Source organism: Staurois parvus, unplaced genomic scaffold, assembly GCF_062004578.1.
Source record: "Staurois parvus isolate SC_StPar_1 unplaced genomic scaffold, SC_StPar_1.0 ptg000615l, whole genome shotgun sequence".
NCBI classification, from domain to species: Eukaryota; Metazoa; Chordata; class Amphibia; order Anura; family Ranidae; genus Staurois; species Staurois parvus.
The window spans coordinates 156564-177195 of NW_028318411.1; the positions used below are offsets into that span (position 1 = coordinate 156564).

Below are 20632 nucleotides of genomic sequence, written 5' to 3' on the forward strand. Positions count from 1 at the left end.
CTTTATTATTATTATTTTTACAGTTACTTGTTACCATTTAGCGCTGCACTATTTTATTTATTCCATTTGTAAGGTTTTATTTGGTTACCTTGAGTGTTTAGCTGCTGACTGGATAGCGCTCACTTTTACATTTTATTGTTACTGTGTCCACATGCTATTATGGGAGGCGGCGCCTCCATCAATCAAGATGTGACATCCAACCACTGTGTACTTTTTAAGTTACTGGCTATGGAGGAGGAGAAAGGGACTGGGCTGTCATTTAGGATCTGTATACAAGCCCTAATGCATGGTGTGAATCTCATGCGACCCAAATAGCTCCGATCATAGAAGAAGTATTTTCTCTAGCAATACACACAAAACAGAGCATGTACAGACTTGTCACCGCTCCTCTGTGCAATCGTCAGATGAACTGAGGACCATAGAAAGAGGGAAGGAACAGAGAACATGAGGATCATCCAACCGTAAATGTTACGAACAATTAGCCCCTTAGGTTCCACAGTGAGTATAACACGGATGCTTTTCTGCATATACAGACTGGTTTTAGTATTATGGGTTTAGTAAAACTTTAAGCTTAGGGTTTGGAGAAATGGTCGGGTTAGAGATATGGATACACTGGGAAAAAAAAAAAATTGTTAAACCGACTATGAGAAGTAATGTCCATTCAATATGGCATGGTGTATCTAAAACCATATGCTTGATAAAGAAGTAGATCTATAAACCGGTGCGTTTCAAGGAAGGTGACTTACAACCAAGGAATATGTACCGTAAGGGTAATATATGATGTGGTGTTTAGGTCAGGTAATGAAATGTGAAATAATTGTATAATGGAAAGGGCCATATTGACATTTTGTCACATGATCTTCTTTTTTTTTTTGCTGCATTTGTTCTGCAGATCAACAAACGTGATTGGCTGGGCAGCAAGACGCTTTCCTCATTCTCGCTTCGTCTTATATGAGCAGTTTTCACCATGTGATCCATTTGGTCAGGTGATGATGAATCACTTTGTGTCGCTAAACTCTGCACTGCGGTCAGTGACTGCGTATCCGTTGCTGGAGGATCAGGAACGCCGCTTCCTGCAAGAGGTCAGAATTGTTCATCGTTGATTTATGTCCCTTCCTGTCTGTAAGAAGCACTTGGTGAAGGATCCATAGCAGAGTGTCCTTTCTCCTGTACATAGGGCTCATTGTACAAAAGACGAAAAAAAATTATTTTCTACTCCAGATTTCCTTAGCAATACAAAAATTCCAAATTTTTGCTCATTGAGCTGCTTGGGCAAACTTTGTTGGGAATGAAATGATCTAATCTACTTTTCATAGTTTAGTTAACTGATTAGTTCAAATCTGTATTTTACTTTTTCATGGAAAAAAATAAAATAACAAGGCCAAATTGAGGCTATATTTTGGTTCAAAAACAACATTCTGGTCTCTGTTTAGGTGCTGTGAAGGCTGCTGGTAGTTTCTTTTTACATCTCCGTTGCCTTGAAGCTGATTGCATATGTCCCATTAGGCAGCCATTACTGTCTAATCTGTTTTGGATTTCAGAGTACAGGTATCATTACTTTATTGGCTGGTTGGTCTGTGCCTCCCCCATTTGCCATCTCTAGGCTCCTCGGTTGTGTCTGTTGGGGGTCCCCTTCCCCTGTTTTGTAAACTGCTTGCACTTACTTTGATGTCTGCTCCCTGTGGGTCTTCACTCACATTGGAAAGATTTTTTTCATGGTTTGGACAAATAATTTATTTATTTTTGTACCCTGTGAATCCCTGAAGAAGCTCAGTTTGAGAAACGTGCTGGGACATTACACCTTCCATTGTGTTCATCATCATTATTCTTTTTGCCATCTGGATATACATTTAATGTTGAACATGGGTATAGAAAGGTGTATGGGGTAGCTTATGTCATAGTCACTTAATGTTCATCCAACATGTCTTTTAAAGGACTGAATGTCCTTCTTTTTAATAATCAATCTTTGGAATAAAATTGTGTTTTTAGATATGTGTATATTTTCTTTCCGAGGGTAAAGGATTAGCACAATTAAAGTCCCATTTACTCTTTTCCTTTGATATTTTATAATCTTAGGGATGTGGCACTGAGGTTATCAAATGTATCCTTTTATCCATATTTTGGCTCAAAAACAGGTCTAGGATAGACCATTACTTTCTGTCCCTAAGCAAAAACCTATATAGTTTTTGTAGTAAAGACCATTTAAAGTCTGTGAGGTCATTGCTTTCATAGCAAAACTGTAGCTATGGCCAGGCACAGGGAAGTCATTTCCTCTGATTGAGCAGCACCTCCGTAACAAACTACAATTCCCATCAAAGTGCTTTAAAGCTTCTGGCCACAATGTTAACACAATCTGAAAGTGTATCTAAACCTAAAAACAAAAATGTAATATATTGCAGCTTATCATTGGCAATGTGGTGGCTGCATTAATTTTCCATTTTCAGGAACATTTTCAGCTAGTAAAGATTATACCTGTTGATTCTACCATAAATGTAGTGTCCTTATCACTTACAACGGCTGAAAAAAGCATAAAGAACCTTATCTTTGTTGTGTAAACTACTGGTCCCTTTAATTCACCATGTATAGGAGATGAGCAAAGGCAGACGTGGTTGAAGTCCAGCTTGTGTGACAACCATGGCTCCTTCCATAAGGAAGCAAATTGAGTGTAGCCACTGTGTTACTAATGTGTTGTAATATATTGCAGCTGACAATTCTAGGTGTTTTTGTTTTTTTGCTGCTATATATTACTGGGTTTGAATTCCAACCATGGCATTACCTGCATGGAGTCTGCATGTTCTCTCTGTGCTGTTGTGTCTTTTCGCCAAGTTCCTTTTGTTTTCCTCCCACACTTCAAGACATATTGATAGGACAATTGTCTCCTGCCTTAGTATGTGTATGTATGTAGGAGATTTATGGTTGGCTAGTTTTGGCACCCAAGCACAATCCCACCTGCTGAGGCTGACCCCCCCCCACCACCACCACCACCACCACCATCTTGTGCCCTGCTGCTCACCGTAGGCATCCTCGCAGCATTCCTGGCCATAGACCTTTATATCCCAAAGAAGGAATGTCCACACAATAGTTAGCTTCTGTGCACTTTACTGATGTTGTTCAGGGAATGGCAAGATAGTCACTTCACAATGGCATACATTCCTGAGTCACTTGACATACACAGTCATTCACATTAAAGTGGACACTCTGCAGTAGTCTCAAGTGAAAGCATGTACAGTACCTTACCTGCCATCTCCCTACAGTATCTCTTCTGTCCAAAGTCATCAGTCCTCACAGGACCATGCTCTCTGTAGATACCAGCTAATTGGGTACACCTCCCCCAGGGAAGCAGCTTCATGCAGGAATCTCTAGCTTGGCCTCAAAAGGCCTTTGCAAACCGCCCTAGCCCCCGCCTCCTTAAGGGACAGAATGTCTCCTCCTGGATACAGGTCCACTGCACCTGGCCTCCTGCCCTGTCAAGAGCCCACGTGTGCTTGTTACATTATCATAGGTTGTGGGGTGTATGGCTCCCATGCCCCAAGTCTTACTGTGTCCCCTCCCCTTGTTTGTGGGTGCTGATTTACCCCTGACATCACTTGTGGAAGGGCTGTACCTAAAAGGGGCCTAACACCTGATGTCACTTCCTACTGTACCAAACACTATTCTGGTACAGAGTCACCTAGTAGCGAAGTGGCTATCTGCATCTGCCTCCATGTATGTGACACAGACCAGAGATTTTAAGCTCCTTGAGGACAGGGACTGGTGATTGTACAATGTATAAAGTGCTGCATACATTGTTGGTGTTATATAAATACCTGTAATAAATGGATACAAAAGTAAACCTTTTTCATATTTGGGTTTAAATTTCACCTTCCCATTTGACTCTAATGCTAAATTTTGGGAAAATGAAGACCGGTCATTGCACTTATCTTTAACTTCTGAAATGTCCTCTCCTCACAGGGCTGGGAGAAATGTCATGTTATGGACATGAATGAATTCTCCACTTTGTGTGTTCCGGACTTGGAAAAATTGTGCATTGAATCTCTGGAGCCATTTGATGAGTTTGAGGTACGGTTTCTGTGTCTGTTAGATGAGTGTGATTTCTGTAGAAATTGAGGATGGCAGATTATTCAAAGGATGAATGTGGAAGGATATCTTTTCTGCACTGGAGATTACTCCTACAATATATGATGTTGTATAGATGTTGTAGTTGATATATAACCATATTCATTATCAGAACAGATAATTCCACCCATCCACTTCTGTATGTGGTATCTACATCTGGTGATTCACAGTTTGTTTCTTTCTAGGATGTTTTCTGTTTTTCTACTACAACCCCCAGCAGAAACATGGGCTTGTACTGCCATAATGGGTGGTCTACAGTTCCAGTAACCCAAAGGGATCTCTGCACCGTGCTTACTACTTGTGTGGAGCTGACACAATAGGTTATGAGTAAGAAATCGTGTGAGACTACCACCAAAGGTAATACAATACACTCACTAGATGTCTAGATTTCAGTATTACCAAAAGGTCAGAAGAGATTCTACAGCCAATAGCTGTGGAAGGAAGCATTCTCTGATCTCAGGGGTTTCTTTTTTGATCAGGTGACTTTACAAGCCCAGTGCCAACAAAAGGACCAAAGTACAATGCATCCAGAAAGTATTCACAGCGCTTAACTTTTGCCACATTTTGTTATGTTACAGCCTTATTCCAAAATGAATTAAATTAATTTTCTACCTCAACATTCTCCAAACAAAACCCCATAATGACAACTTGAAAGAAGTTAGTTTTGAAATTTTTGCAATTTATTAAAAATAAAAAAAAATAAAAAAAAATAAAAAAACATGTACATAAGTGTTCACAGCCTTTGTCATGACACTCAAAATTGAGCTCTGTTGCATCCTGTGTCCACTGATCATTCTTGAGATGTTTCCACAACTTGATTGGTGTCCACCTGTGGGAAATTCAGTTGATTGGAGATGATTAGGAAAGGCATAAACCTGTCTATAGACGGTCCCACAGGTAACAGTGCATGTCAGAGCACAAACCAAGCCATGAAGTCCAAGGAATTGTCCGTAGACCCCCGAGACAGGATTGTATCAAGGCACAGATCTGTGCATTTCTGCAGCATTGAAGGTCCCAATGAGCACAGTGGCCTCCATCATCCGTAAATGGAAGAAGTTTGGAACCACCAGGAATCCTAGAGTGGGCCCCCCCTGCCAAAATGAGCAATCGAGGGAGAAGGTCCTTAGCCAGTGAGGTAACCAAGCACCCGTTGTTCACTCTGAAAGAGCTCCAGCGTTTCTCTGTGGAGAGAGGAGAACCTTCCAGAAGAACAACCATCTCTGCAGCACTTCACCAATCAGGCCTGTATGGTAGAATGTCCAGACAGAAGCCACTCCTCAGTAAAAGGCAAATGGCAGTCCTCCTGGAGATTGCCAAAAGGCACCTGAGGGACTCTCAGACTATGAGAAACAAATCTCTCTGGTCTGATTAAACAAAGATTGAACTTTTTGGCCTGAATGTCCAGCATCATGTCTGGAGGAAACCAGGCACCTCTCACCACCTGGCCAATACCATCCCTGCAGTGAAGCCTGGTGGTGGCAGCATTATGTTGTGGGGATGTTTTTCAGTGGCAGGAACTGGGAGACTAGTCAGGATCGAAGCAAGGATGAATGCAGCAATGTACAGAGACATCCTTGGTGAAAACCTGTTCCAGAGCACTCTGGACCTTAGACTGGGGTGAAGGTTCATCTTTCAACAGGAAGACCCTAAGCACACAGCCCACATAACAAAGGAGTGGCTCCGGGCCAGCTCTGTGAATGTCCTGGAGTGGCCCAGACTTTAACCCGATTGAACATCTCTGGAAAGATCTGAAAATTGGCTATGCACCGACGCTCCCCATCCAACCTGATGGAGCTTGAGAGGTACTGCAAAGAAGAATGGGAGAAATTACCCAAAAATCGGTGTGCCAAGCTTGTAGCATCATATTCAATACGACTTGAGACTGTAATTGGTGCTAAAAGTGCTTCAACAAAGTATTGAGCAAAGGCTGGGAATACTTATGTACATGTGTGTGTTTTTTGTAATTTTTTATTTTTAATAAATTGCAAAGATTTCAAGATTAACTTCTTTCACGTTGTCATTATGGGGTATTGTTTGGAGAATGTTGAGGAATAAAATTAATTGAATCCATTTTGGAATAAGGCTGCAACATGACAAAATGTGGCAAAAGTTAGGCGCTGTGAGTACTTTCTGGATGCACTGTATGGGGCCCCTGATGATGCCCATTAGGTGAAACGCAATGGACAAAGATTATGGACTTAAGACAGACAAAAATATTTGATTTAAATAGATAACCTCATATTCAGGCCCCTTGCATACAGGCATCTATCTGCAGCAGTACATCCTTCTAGGAGCCTTAGTGCAGACTGGTGCTAGCCCCACTTGGACCCTGTGAGGTTTTGGAACCCAGATCTTCTCTATCCTGGAACATTGTCTCTGCAAGCTAAACATCAATACCACTCTGTGCAGAATTTAACCCCAATCAGCTGCAGCCTGCCATAGACTTTGACAGTGTGCTTACAGCAGATCCTGATGCTGCACCCAGCCCTGCTGAGCACACTGCAGATAGATGGCCACATACACAAAGGGCATCAGTGTTTTACCTTAGTTTTCTTACATGGTTCCTTCTGTAGGGGATTTAGACTTGTGAAGCTTGTAAAAGCTCTTCTGACCTCTTGGTAACTATGAGGTCTAGCAGTCTCGAAAGGGTGTTTCATTACAATTGGTGGTGGTCTCACTCCTTATGAGGAGCTGGCACAAAAGGTTCCCAGCATACACATTGTGTTAATGCCATTGCTAGATCTTTATACAAGATTATTATTATTATACAGGATTTATGTATGTCTGATGGTATGTATTCAACTCTAAAACTCAAGCCGAGAATGAATGTTGGGAAGTTGGTGCACTGTGCCGTATAATTTGTCATATATTCACAGTTCTCCACAAACTGATAGTTAGACCCCCATCTCTAATACTGGAGCTGATCTGGTACGTGATCTGTCTTCATTTTTCCACAGGAGCTCCACCTCAAGTGTTCTCATTACTTTATCTTGGTGGCTTCTCAAGGAACTCTAGCTGACTGTACAGCCCTGCGACCTGTCTGCGATAATCACATAGGTATGATGGAGTGCATGAACAGTGTGGCAACTTGTATGAACTGATCCAACTTCCCGACCATCACATAATACACTAGTCACATGCTAGGAGGGTCAATTACACTGCTTTGAGTGTCCTCCACGAAGGAAAAACTAACATTTTTGCATGTGGTCCCATCCGTCCCGTTTCTCATTGGATGTCTGTTTGTGATCCTGCCTGTCCTGTCACTTGCTGGGTTCCTTGTATGTGACCCCACCAGTCGTCGGCCAGACCCCTGCATGCAAGTCGCACCGGCCATCAGCTGGACTCAGCGTGCGAGTCCCACCGGCCATCAGACAGATTTCTGTGTGTGATCATCGTTCGCAGCTCAGGGATCTGATTGTAATCGTGAGTCTCCTTTTTTTGTTTTCTTTTTGTAGAATTCTCAGTGCTTCCAGCTCCAGAGTTCTGTGGCTCTCTCTCTGTGAAATCTCTAAATACTTCTGTCTGCGGTCTACGTCGTTTTGGTCACCGCTCCTGTTTAGTGTGTTCCCAGGTCATCATTTCTGCTGGTGGGTTTGGGGAAGGAGATGGCAAGCACCGAAGATTGGACAACATACACCTTTTATTACGGGAAGATGATTCCTGGGGGCGAGAGATGAACACAGACCAATGGGGTAATCACTTTTTTATTACATGTTATTGCTTGGTGGCTCGTATCAATAGCGTCATTTTAAGATACTTTCAGAAGATCATTCAGAATTCATTGATAAGTGTATTTGATTTGCAGGTGACCTTCTGACTTGCTTCCTTCCCATAGACCCACCCCTTCCGTTCATTGAATTTCAGTTCCTTTAACCACTTACCTACCGGGCACTTTTACCCCCTTCGTGCCCAGGCCAATTTTCAGCTTTCAGCATTGTCGCACTTTGACAATTGTGCAGTCATGCAACACTGTATCCATATGAAATTTGTATCATTTCTTTTCACATAAACAGAGCTTTCTTTTGATGGTATTTAATCGCCACTGGGTGTTTTTATTTTTTGCACTATAAACAAAAAAAGTGCCAACAAATTGAAAAAAACAAGTTTTTCTTTGTTTTCTATTATAAAATTTAGCAAACAGGTAATTTTTCTCCTTCACTGATGTGCGTTGAAGAGGCAGCACTGATAGGCAGCACTAATGGGCTTTGATAGGCAGCACTAATGGGTACTGATGGGCACTGATAGGCAGCACTGATGAGGTGGCACTTATAGGCTGCACTGATAGGCAGCACTAATGGGCAATGATAGGCAACACTAATGGGCACTGATAGGCAGCACTGATGGGCACTGATGAGGTGGCACTTATAGGCTGCACTGATAGGCAGCACTAATGGGCACTGACGAGGTGGCACTTATAGGCTGCACTGATAGGCAGCATTAATGGGCAACGATAGGCAGCACACATGGGTACTGATAGGCAGCACTGATGAGGTGGCACGTATAGGCTGCACTGATAGGCAGCGCTGACTGGCGGCAGTTATGGGGGGCACTGGTGGGAGGCACTGCTGGGCACTGATCAGGGCACTGATCATCAGTGCCGATCTCTTCTATGACAATTGCTGGTTATCGTCAGTACTTTCCTCAACCTGTGACAGCGTGAGGAAATTGCTGCCAATAACCGGCAACTGTATTTACTCCATGATCTGCTGTGTCATCGTACACAGCTGATCATGTGGTAAAAGGCCGCTGTGATTGATCTTGTACCTCATTACCGTAGGACACAGCGGTCATGGAAATCGTTGGGGGTGCATTCCGGGAGGACAACATATGAGGCCCTCTCAGAACAGGACAACTGCGGTGTAGCCGTCATTCGGCTATAGTGCGGTTGGCAAGAGAATATTAACCACTTGCCAACCGTGCTATAGCCGAATGACGGCTACACCGCAGTTGTCCAGTTCATGGAGAGCGTCATATGATGTCCTCTCGCACGCCCCCAGCAGCACGCACCTGGCGATCTCCGTGTCCATAGGACACAGCGGTCTTTTACCACGTCATCAGCTGTGTCCAATGACACAGCAGATCACCGGGTAAATGCAGTTGCCGGTCATCAGCTGCACTTTCCTGACGCTGTCACAGCTTGAGGAGAGTACTGCCGATAACCGGCAATTGTCAGAAAACAGATGGACACTGATGATCAGTGCCCACCAGTGCCGCCCACCTGTGCACCCCATCAGTGCCACCCAGCAGTGCCGCCAGTCAGGAGGAGAGGAAGATTTCCCAAGGGGGAATTTTTCAGGCAGGATTTGTGGCTCCGAGGGGGCATTTTGGAGGGGAGGGGGGGGGGGGGGGGGGGTGGTTAGTGGAGGGGGAATTTGTACTGCAAGAGGGAAATTGATGCTTAGGGGGGATTTGTGCTTGCTGAGGGGATGGGGGGGCTCACAACCTGCTGACCGCTTAACTCTACCTTTAAAACTACATTTGAGGACTTGTTTAACAGGTACAGTGTGTTTTTTGTTTTTTTGTTTTTTTTCCGCACCACACTAAAATACGTTGCCTTTTGCAATTGCACGCAAGTGCCATTATTTCATAATGACATCCTCACACATCCACCAATTGCATGCATGCTTTTGCCCACTAAAACGCATAATGCCACAGTACCATGCATTTTGGTGGGGCTCAGTTTAAAAATCATGCCAGCCCCTTTTTTGCATGTTTCACTAGCATAGAGCAGCCTAATTAAAAATGGAACACGCAACAAAATTGCTCGCGCTCATATGCACCACCTCGTGTAAGCAACCCCTCAAATTTTTAGGTCTGTGTCCCATGAATTGGGAATCACGGGTAACGGATTTGTGGTTGTATCCCGGTTAGGGATCGGGCTCACATTTATATTTATTAATCCTAACTCTTACTTTATTATCATTATTTATAGGTCACAAGTTTTGGTCCAATTTTAGGACTTTGTGTGTGTTATTCACTTTTTAGTCACCATTTATGGTATATATGTTTTGTATATATCATTTCTCGGGACCGGACCAATGTATAGTTTGGCACATAGGATCACCATAGGGCGAGACTAGGAGATGTTAAGGGAGGAGCAACAAATCATCAAAATTCAGTGGGAGGAAACGTTCCACCCAGGGGGTCCAGATCGACAGAAACTTGGGGGCAGAGTCCATAATAGTGGCTTACACTTTGGCGTGAATCGGACTCTCTCTCTTCATTGGCTGAGACAGCAGCGGGAGTCATTGACTCCCGCTGCTGTCAATCATAGCCAGTAAGCCAAAGAGAAGAGAGAGGGGGTGGGGCCGAGCTCAGGTGCCCCCATAGCAAGCTGCTTGTTGTGGGGGCATCTGACAGGAGGGAGGGCCCAGGAGCTCCAGCAGGGTACCCAAGATGAGGAGCATCTGGGCTGCTCTGTGTAAAACCATTACACAGAGCAGAGACGTATAACATGTTTGTTGTGGGTGGGTTGATTGGAGCTCCTGTCGCCAAGGTTGGCACAACCAACTATTCGGTTTATGGGGCAATTACTTTTTCACATAGGGCAAAGCAGGTTTGTACAGCTTTTTTACCTTACAAAATTCAGTTTTTAAATTATTTAATTTATTTACTCGGGTTACCTTTTTGTAATATTAAAATTAGTTTGATGAACTGAATCATTTAAGTGTGACAAATATGCAAATAAATCAGGCCTGCTGGAAGCATTTCCAAACAACCAAAGAGTTCCAGCAGATAGCGACATCTACCCGTTGTCTTGACATTGACCTTGATGTCCCTTCCTAACTGACTGAAACGTATGAAATACACCACATACAGAACCCACGCATTGCAACGTTGGCCTTCCACTCCTTTTTCCTACGTAACAAACTGACCATATCTTAAGAAGCCCATACTGCAATACATGGGGCGGCATATGTCCCCCCCTCCCTTCTATATCCTTTAGGATGGCTCAGGTGTCAGCCACGAATCCACCTCTCTGACACGTCTCCTCATTCCCCTCTATCAAAACTTTCCTATGACTCTATCTCTGCATTTTTACTGTTCTTTCTGCCTGGAAACTCAGAAACGTCCATGGCGTCCAAAAAGCGTCCCTTTACGTCAAAAGCGGTTTTAGACCGGCTAGAGAACAGCGATAGTAAATCAGAACCACTTGGAGAATTGAGTGATAATGATTCGTGGGGGAAATTTGTCATCAGACACTGAAAACAATTTTGCGACTTTGCTCAGCGATGTGCGAATTTGCCTCTGTATTTCAAATTTCAGTGTTTTTGGTTTGATTATATTATTGAATAAAATTTATTATTATTATATTATTATTTTTTATGAGTATTTATTAAATTATAATTTATGATTTCGTGTTTCAAATTTTATCATATCCGGGATGTTTAACAGACTCTTGTTCTGACAGATTTCAGTGAGTTATTCCTAAAAATTCTAGCTGCAGTGGCCTCTCACCTCCACTCTATGACCCTACAGGGCCACAAAGCATTCTGTAAATCACCTCGAGATCCTCCAATTCAGTGACTTTTAAGATAGGAAGACATCACATGAACCAGGACAGTATTCATCCAGACCAGTAAGCAAACGGAAAGCACTCTCCTCCGATGTCCCAACCGCTCATAAGCTCATAAATGAGGAGATAAACACAGTCCTCATAGCATATTACCGCTTTATTAGCAGATAGGCAGTATATATCCAAAGAAAGGAGATAATCCACTTACATGGCAACAGCTTGTATCACAATATGCTGGGTGTACAGCAAGATCACAAAGGTGCACCAAGATGGCGTCGCGCCGGAAGTACGTCACCACGCCAATGCCGTCGACGCGTTGCGTCACGTGACTCGTGACTTCATCAGGACAGCGTGATTGGCCAGCAGTACTTCCTTATAAAGGCCTGAAACCGCACCCATCCAAACTACAATGGGCGGTGCGATCGCGGCCATATTCTAATGGTCCAATTTACAAACAGCCTGTGCAGCCATATTACTGTGGTCCAGTGTGGGCAGACCTTCTCCCATTAGGTCTGGCGATCCAAATAGGATGACACAGCTTGGATGGAAAGCACCACACGACCATCTTTTATGTTGATACCATCTAACAGTTGTATAAGGTGTTTAGTGTCTCTCAGATAGGCCTTAGTTTTAATGACCAGGGGTTGAAGGAAAATGTCGATGTATTGACCCATCCTAGACATAACAGATTGTATCCCATTAACAATGGGTCGCCCTGGTGGATTCAAGGGGTCTTTATGCATCTTCGGTAGGGTATAGATAATTGGTAATCTGCATACATCCGGAACCAATCATTTTCGGCTGTACCATAATCAAGACCCCTCTGGTCTTAAATTCTGGGGAGTTGAAAAATATAAGAAATATTGGAGCGGGTCCCATAAAGTGAGATCGTTAAGTCAGACAGAATCTAAATACATTTTCCTTATGGATACATTTGCCCCAATGGGACTCAATATTGAGTTCGATCTAAATTGCTTTATCAGTGATCGATAAATTCTTTATGTCAATTTTATGTGTGTTATGGTATTTGAAGTAAAGAGTTCATGCATGATTACAAAGGAGCGTCTTTATTACTATATATTTTTTTATATTTTTATTTGTTTTTATACTACTTTAGTTCATACTTTCTTGTATGATATTCATTTATACAGGGCATGTTATATATATATATATTCTATGGACATGCTCACTTTAATCTTATTATTAAAGTATGTGGTTTTTCCACATCTAATTTTTAATATTAGTTTTTTTATGGTTTATGTGTCCACTAGTGAGAGGTATTGGTCGTGTGGTGCTTTCCATCCAAGCTGTGTCATCCTATTTGGATCGCCAGACCTAATGGGAGAAGGTCTGCCCACACTGGACCACAGTAATATGGCTGCACAGGCTGTTTGTAAATTGGACCATTAGAATATGGCCGCGATCGCACCGCCCATTGTAGTTTGGATGGGTGCGGTTTCAGGCCTTTATAAGGAAGTACTGCTGGCCAATCACGCTGTCCTGATGAAGTCACGAGTCACGTGACGCAACGCGTCGACGGCATTGGCGTGGTGACGTACTTCCGGCGCGACGCCATCTTGGTGCACCTTTGTGATCTTGCTGTACACCCAGCATATTGTGATACAAGCTGTTGCCATGTAAGTGGATTATCTCCTTTCTTTGGATATATACTGCCTATCTGCTAATAAAGCGGTAATATGCTATGAGGACTGTGTTTATCTCCTCATTTATGAGCTTATGAGCGGTTGGGATATCGGAGGAGAGTGCTTTCCGTTTGCTTACTGGTCTGGATGAATACTGTCCTGGTTCATGTGATGTCTTCCTATCTTAAAAGTCACTGAATTGGAGGATCTCGAGGTGATTTACAGAATGCTTTGTGGCCCTGTAGGGTCATAGAGTGGAGGTGAGAGGCCACTGCAGCTAGACTGCCTGGGATCACGTTTGGAGTGTGCTGTGATTCACCTGCACTTCTTTATATATACGAACTATGGACACGTTATCCTGCACTTAAACCACTGTTATTTGTCCATTGAGGGTTATTGGTTCTAGTGTATTCCCCTGTGGATTTGGGTCATATATATTTATATATATTCATTTATATCAATTCTGTTTAGATATTAGTATCTTTAGCGCTGCATCAACTTTTATATTTTATGTATATTGCCTTTGCTTGGTATGGGATAGATGCTGGCTGCTTTTTAGTTTGTTCTACGGTTTACCATAAGAGCGCAGGAGGATATATATCTATGTGATTTGTTTATTCTTCTTACCAGTTCACTTCCTGCTGCAAATTATGGATATATTTGGTTTTATTGATAGTAGACCCATTAATATTGAAGAGGTTTTTTCCAAACCTCCTAATGATCCTAATAGTGACCTAGACACCCAATTTAGGAGACTGGGTCACCTTATGGAGAAAAAAGTCACCACTTGGTGGGATATGATTACACATGAGAGATACCTCAAGGATAAATTAGTCCCTAGGCGTCTTAGATGGGATGTTCCCATCAGTGATGGGTTATTAGACACAGAAGATAAAGATGAGTGGTTTAACTTTTTCCAAGAAAGAGGGTTGGAACTGGTCAAATTCCTCCTTAAGAGGAAACAAAAGAAAATGAAACATCTGGAAACTTTGATTTCTGATATTAAGTGCAAACTAGACCCCCTCAAGGATAATCCAGAGGTTATCAATCTTACTAATAGACTATATAAAGACTTGGAGAAGGTAGACCAGGAGGTAAAATGCAGGAAAATTAAGAAGTATCATAGAGATCTGAATGATTTCCATAAAGATCAGGTCTTCAAGTGGCAAAATATCATTGCTGAGACTGAAGCAGCATCTATTAGTACCACACCAGTGAAGGAAATTAGATTCAATACCAATCCTGGACCATTGAAATCTCCCAATAATGGTCATAAACCTCCTTATAATTATTCTTCTAATCGTCCTATGAACTATTCCCCCAAAAAAGGTTGGCAACCACGCAGTGGGGGACAGCCTAAGAAAAAGCCTTATAAAAAGGGGAAACAATGGAAAAATACCAATTACACACAAGGAAATCACTATCAGCAACCTTATCAGGATTATGCTAGACGTGATTATAATGTACCACAGAGATACAATCACTATCCAAATGAAGCCCCATCCCGACCATATTACGGACCCTCACAAGGCAGAAGCCCTGTATCTTCACATGGCAGAAGCCCTGGTCCGTACTATGGTCAGAGGAATTATCACCACCCCTATACCAGCAGTCCTATATCTACACATAATAGATATGAACCTTTGAGAACACAACATATTGAGTCTCAACAGAATGAAGGTTTTTTAGAGAGGGGCAGAGCCAATCTCAGCCCAGTCCGGAGAAGTTTCGACAGAGGAGGGGATGTAGAGGGGGTTGGAAGGCCAAAAAGAAAAAGAGAGTTGTAGGGGAAGGGGTGTTCAATCTCAGCCCAGTCACACTCACCACTGAAGAACTGTTGGTGTTAGACAAAGGCCTTAAATACGCTCCCCCCATAGCTGCGAATGGATTTAATGTATATATAGATACTCTCAAATATGTTAGAAAACTTAATATTAAGAAATACTTCCATAGTCTGCCAGGAGCCAAGAATGTGATATCTAATGCGAGTAGTGATGTTTTTGCCCATACGGGATTAAGGAATAAATCTCTATTTAATCCTCAAATAACTAACAATAATCAGTTAGAGGTTTTCAAAAAAATGGTCACTAGTGACATGAAAAAACTTAAACCTGGGAAAGTAAGGCAAAACAAAGCATTATATATTGGACAGAAGAGGTTGTCCAAAAGGGATAATATAGTTATCAGACCTGCTGATAAGGGGGGGAGCATAGTGATACTTTCCAAAGAGTATTACGAGAAAGAACTGGAGTCACAATTAGAGGACACCAGTACATACCTCCCCTTACCAAAAGATCCGACCAGTCAATATAGAAAAGAGCTTGTCACATTGGTCAAGAAAGGAAAGGATAACAAGATACTAAATAAAAAAGAAGCCCTATATTTGGTTCCGGATGTATGCAGATTACCAATTATCTATACCCTACCGAAGATGCATAAAGACCCCTTGAATCCACCAGGGCGACCCATTGTTAATGGGATACAATCTGTTATGTCTAGGATGGGTCAATACATCGACATTTTCCTTCAACCCCTGGTCATTAAAACTAAGGCCTATCTGAGAGACACTAAACACCTTATACAACTGTTAGATGGTATCAACATAAAAGATGGTATTCTGCTTGCGAGTGCAGATGTCTCTGCTTTATATACCATCATTGATCATAAAGATGCAGTGGACTCAGTAGGCTGGGGCATTAGAGTATTTGGTGACCTTCAATGGCCACAGAGGAAATTCATTTTGGAAAGTCTTGAGTACTGTCTCTCCCATAACTACTTTTGGTATAAAAAACAGTTTTACAACCAAATGAAAGGAGTAGCTATGGGGGCTAGGTTTGCTCCCAGTGTGGCCAACTTGTTCATGGCCCACTGGGAGGAGGAGGCAGTGTATCAGAACCCCCCTAGACAATTACGTCTTTATAAAAGATTTATTGACGATGTTATCATTATTTGGGATGGATTGGAATCTGATTTATTGTCCTTTCTAAATCAGTTAAATAATAATGATAAATGTATCAAGCTCTCGTGGGAAATAAGTGGTACCTCTATTAATTATCTGGATTTGTGCATCTCGGTGAGGGATAATAATCTCCATACCAAAACTTTTTTCAAAAAAGTAGATCGGAATGGATATATTCCATTAGATAGTTGCCATTTCCCTCCTTGGCTGATGAATATCCCGAAAGGACAGCTGGTCAGACTTAGAAGGAATTGCTCAGATGTTAAGGAATACTATGAGCAAGCTAACATTATGGAAGAAAGATTTTGCAGTAAAGGGTACTCTAGAGAAACAATTAACAATAAAATCGTAGAAGTGGGAACTATGACGAGGAGTAACCTCCTTATAGATAAACCCAAATTAGCAGACTCGGGGGACCATACAGCAATTATTTTGGACTTTACCAGTAACTACAAACAGATAGAAAATGTTTTTAGACGTTATTGGCCGATTTTAAAAACCGATCCCATTCTCTCAAAATTGCTACCGGTTACACCCAAGTTTATATATAGGAAGGCTCCTTCCCTTAGGTCCAAATTGGTACGTAGTGTACTGAACCCCCCCATTAAAAGTCTCAAAACTACGTTTCTTGATCAAAAAGGGTTTTTCCCGTGTAAGATCTGTTATGCGTGTAGAGCTACAAGGGGTTCGAACACTAGATTGAGCTCCTTTACAGCCACTAGCAATGGTAGGTCCTTTCAGATCAGGGATTTTATATCTTGTAGGACGGAGGGGGTGGTTTATGTTCTCCAATGTGGATGTGGTTTGCAATATGTGGGAAGGACCAAAAGACCCTTATGGGTCCGGCTGAGAGAACATGTCCAGAATATTAAAAAGGGTTTCCCGAAACACTGTCTATCCAATCATTTTCGGCTGTACCATAATCAAGACCCCTCTGGTCTTAAATTCTGGGGAGTTGAAAAATATAAGAAATATTGGAGAGGGTCCCATAAAGTGAGATCGTTAAGTCAGACAGAATCTAAATACATTTTCCTTATGGATACATTTGCCCCAATGGGACTCAATATTGAGTTCGATCTAAATTGCTTTATCAGTGATCGATAAATTCTTTATGTCAATTTTATGTGTGTTATGGTATTTGAAGTAAAGAGTTCATGCATGATTACAAAGGAGCGTCTTTATTACTATATATTTTTTTATATTTTTATTTGTTTTTATACTACAAGCTGTTGCCATGTAAGTGGATTATCTCCTTTCTTTGGATATATACTGCCTATCTGCTAATAAAGCGGTAATATGCTATGAGGACTGTGTTTATCTCCTCATTTATGAGCTTATGAGCGGTTGGGACATCGGAGGAGAGTGCTTTCCGTTTGCTTACTGGTCTGGATGAATACTGTCCTGGTTCATGTGATGTCTTCCTATCTTAAAAGTCACTGAATTGGAGGATCTCGAGGTGATTTACAGAATGCTTTGTGGCCCTGTAGGGTCATAGAGTGGAGGTGAGAGGCCACTGCAGCTAGACTGCCTGGGATCACGTTTGGAGTGTGCGGTGATTCACCTGCACTTCTTTATATATACGAACTATGGACACGTTATCCTGCACTTAAACCACTGTTATTTGTCCATTGAGGGTTATTGGTTCTAGTGTATTCCCCTGTGGATTTGGGTCATATATATTTATATATATTCATTTATATCAATTCTGTTTAGATATTAGTATCTTTAGCGCTGCATCAACTTTTATATTTTATGTATATTGCCTTTGCTTGGTATGGGATAGATGCTGGCTGCTTTTTAGTTTGTTCTACGGTTTACCATAAGAGCGCAGGAGGATATATATCTATGTGATTCCTAAAAATTACAGCCTACAATAAAAAACTACATATTTCCATGCAAAAAAATGGTACCGCTTTCAGCACAAAAAATCGGAAAGAATCAGACCGCCAAGGAAGTTAACCAGGAAAATTATTGACCGAACAGTGACTGCATGCTATCAGCATCCAAGGGTGCTGTGGCTCCCTGAAAAACCTAGCCAGGAGTGGAGATTCCCATTTAGCGTGAATGGGGGAATTTATTGTTTTTTTGCAAGCGGAACAAGATAAAATAATATATTACCACCTTTAGGTTTGTGTGAAATGTCATACAATGTCTGGCATTTAAAACTCCAGGAGCTAAGGAATGGGAATGTATGGTGGCTACCAAATGGCATGACTTGGCATCTTATGTAGTATTCCAATGTGTTTTAGCTGAGGGTTCCCTGCGTGTGCACACTATACAGTGCCGTCTCCATCTGATATAATTTGTGCTGCACCATAGTGTTGGCCTAAATTTTTTATCTACTGACCTATGTGAAAGGATTGTATCAATTCTCCTGAAGAATGTTTCTTCTCTGTCTCTGTAGATGGACGTCTCCTGCACTCTCTTACACCTCTCATCGGCGGTCATGTTTTAGTTTTGGGTGGTCGATTCTCTCCTTCTAGACCGGCCAATGGAGCCCATATTTTGCAGTATGATGAGGTGACCCAGAGCATGATGATCACACCAAGAGATCTCCATCCTGAACTGCATCGCTGGAGACACACTGCAATCGAGGTGTCCCTCTGCGGTAATGTCTTAGCATTGTGTATCCACATTTCAGCGTATCTGTGGGATTTTCTTCTAGGCTCTCTGCATTGTTCTACCAGTCAGTATGCTTTAGGGGTGATGGTATAGATGCGTCTCTGCAGAGGCCAAGAGGAGTACATCTGTGAATTGCTTTTTCAAGGTCATATCTCAAGCTGATCATTTAAAAGTTGAACCCCATCCAAGAAGCACAAAATATTATTTGCAGATACTTGCTGACCATTGTTTTGCTATTAAACATATCCCTTATACTTATGTTTAGGGCAGCACCTGTATTGTGCAACAGGGGCCACTGTTTTCTCCTTACGGAAAAATGGCTACCAGTTTCATTTCTTTCCTCTGAAGCTTAAAGAGGAACTTCAGTCTCCTTTTGTGTGGTCCACAACCTTCCGGCACCACCATTAGGGTGCATGTACAGACATGTCAAAGGGCTTTGCCCAGCCGATGGGTCCTGGAAGAGCCCTATGGCACAACTTTTCTGTGTGGAACACAAAGCTCTGAAGAACAATCAGGACGGGGGAGACACCGACCGTCATTCTCACCTAGATGAGAAGCAGCTCAAAAATAATTTTTAGTGTATATAAAAAAAAAACAGTAAATCCATTTGTAAGAGAGGGAGGGGGGAGGGAGCAGGGCAGTGAGAGAGTTGGGTTAGGGTGAAGGTCCACTTTAAACCAGACTTCCTTCTGTGCATGGATACATCCTGCACACCACTAAGTCGCAACTTGTCCAGCCATTGATTGGCAGATATGCAAATACACTCATTCAAATAGCCCTGAGCATTGCCCACATAGGCCTCATTGATACAATCAAATGAATCACGATGTGGTAAGTGTGTTGCAATAAAAATGCACCTAGATGGATGTGGACAGCTGCAAATGGGAAGCCTGCAGAAAGTAAGGACAGTCCAGTAGTGGCTGAAGCCTCTCTGGGGGTGTTCAGAAGTAATCACACAACCAGCTCCAGGATTGTTCCTTAAGGCCGGTAATCGCTGACTGTGCATTTACATCTGAATAGCAGCAGACACGTGTTCTCGCTGTCCATCTGTTATTCCTTTGTAAAGGCTCAATGTAGTTCCCATTTTCCCCAATTTTTTGTTTTTTTTTATCCTCGCCTAAAAGAATGACACATCCTGCTCCTAAAGTCTCCCGGGATATCACATCACATACCCCAGGAGGCTGCGGGAGCAGGGACACATTGGAGGGCGGACTTGGAGGCCAACTGCAAGAACGTGGAAGAGAGCGCTAGCTCTCAGGAACATAGGAAGGGAATGCGCAGCTTGGCAGCCCATATAAAAAGCGCCACACGTGTGACGTATCCTCACGAACAATAGAATGAGAGCAATAGGTCAATAATTCACTGTGAATTCTAAAATTATCTGTAAAAGCTTTTAAAGCATTGCCTAAAGAGAATTTTAGGTACCGTAGTATTTTGTGATTCCACAGCTGTGCACAATTTCAAGACTTGACACTTTTTGATATCCATTTACTCGATGCAACCCAATATTTTGTATTTTACCAAAAATTGGGTATAATATCGTGTGTACTAAAATTCATTTTTACTGAAACTGCATTTGCTAAATAGCTGCACAAATATTGTATGATATAAACCATTGCAATTACCACTATCTTATTTTCTAGGGTCTCTGCTTTCAGAAATTATTTACTTTCTTGGGGGTTTATCGTAAATTCTAGCAAAAAAATTAAGATTTTACTGTGCGCAAATAATTGCCCTGGTAGCCAAGTGGTTAAAGTAGATGTGAACCGTCATTGG

The 20632-nt window shown here is 42.1% G+C and overlaps 1 protein-coding gene across 1 annotated transcript in view; it reads left to right on the forward strand.

Moving 5' to 3' along the window:
* The window catches only part of LOC149449517 (tRNA wybutosine-synthesizing protein 4-like), an 84398-nt gene that overhangs the window by 40879 nt on the left and 22887 nt on the right, over positions 1-20632 (forward strand). The window contains exons 7-11 of the mRNA XM_089693140.1: positions 893-1082; positions 3952-4059; positions 7074-7173; positions 7572-7808; positions 18639-18842. Coding sequence (XP_089549266.1) covers positions 893-1082; positions 3952-4059; positions 7074-7173; positions 7572-7808; positions 18639-18842 — 839 coding nt within the window. The remainder of the gene's footprint in view (positions 1-892; positions 1083-3951; positions 4060-7073; positions 7174-7571; positions 7809-18638; positions 18843-20632) is intronic.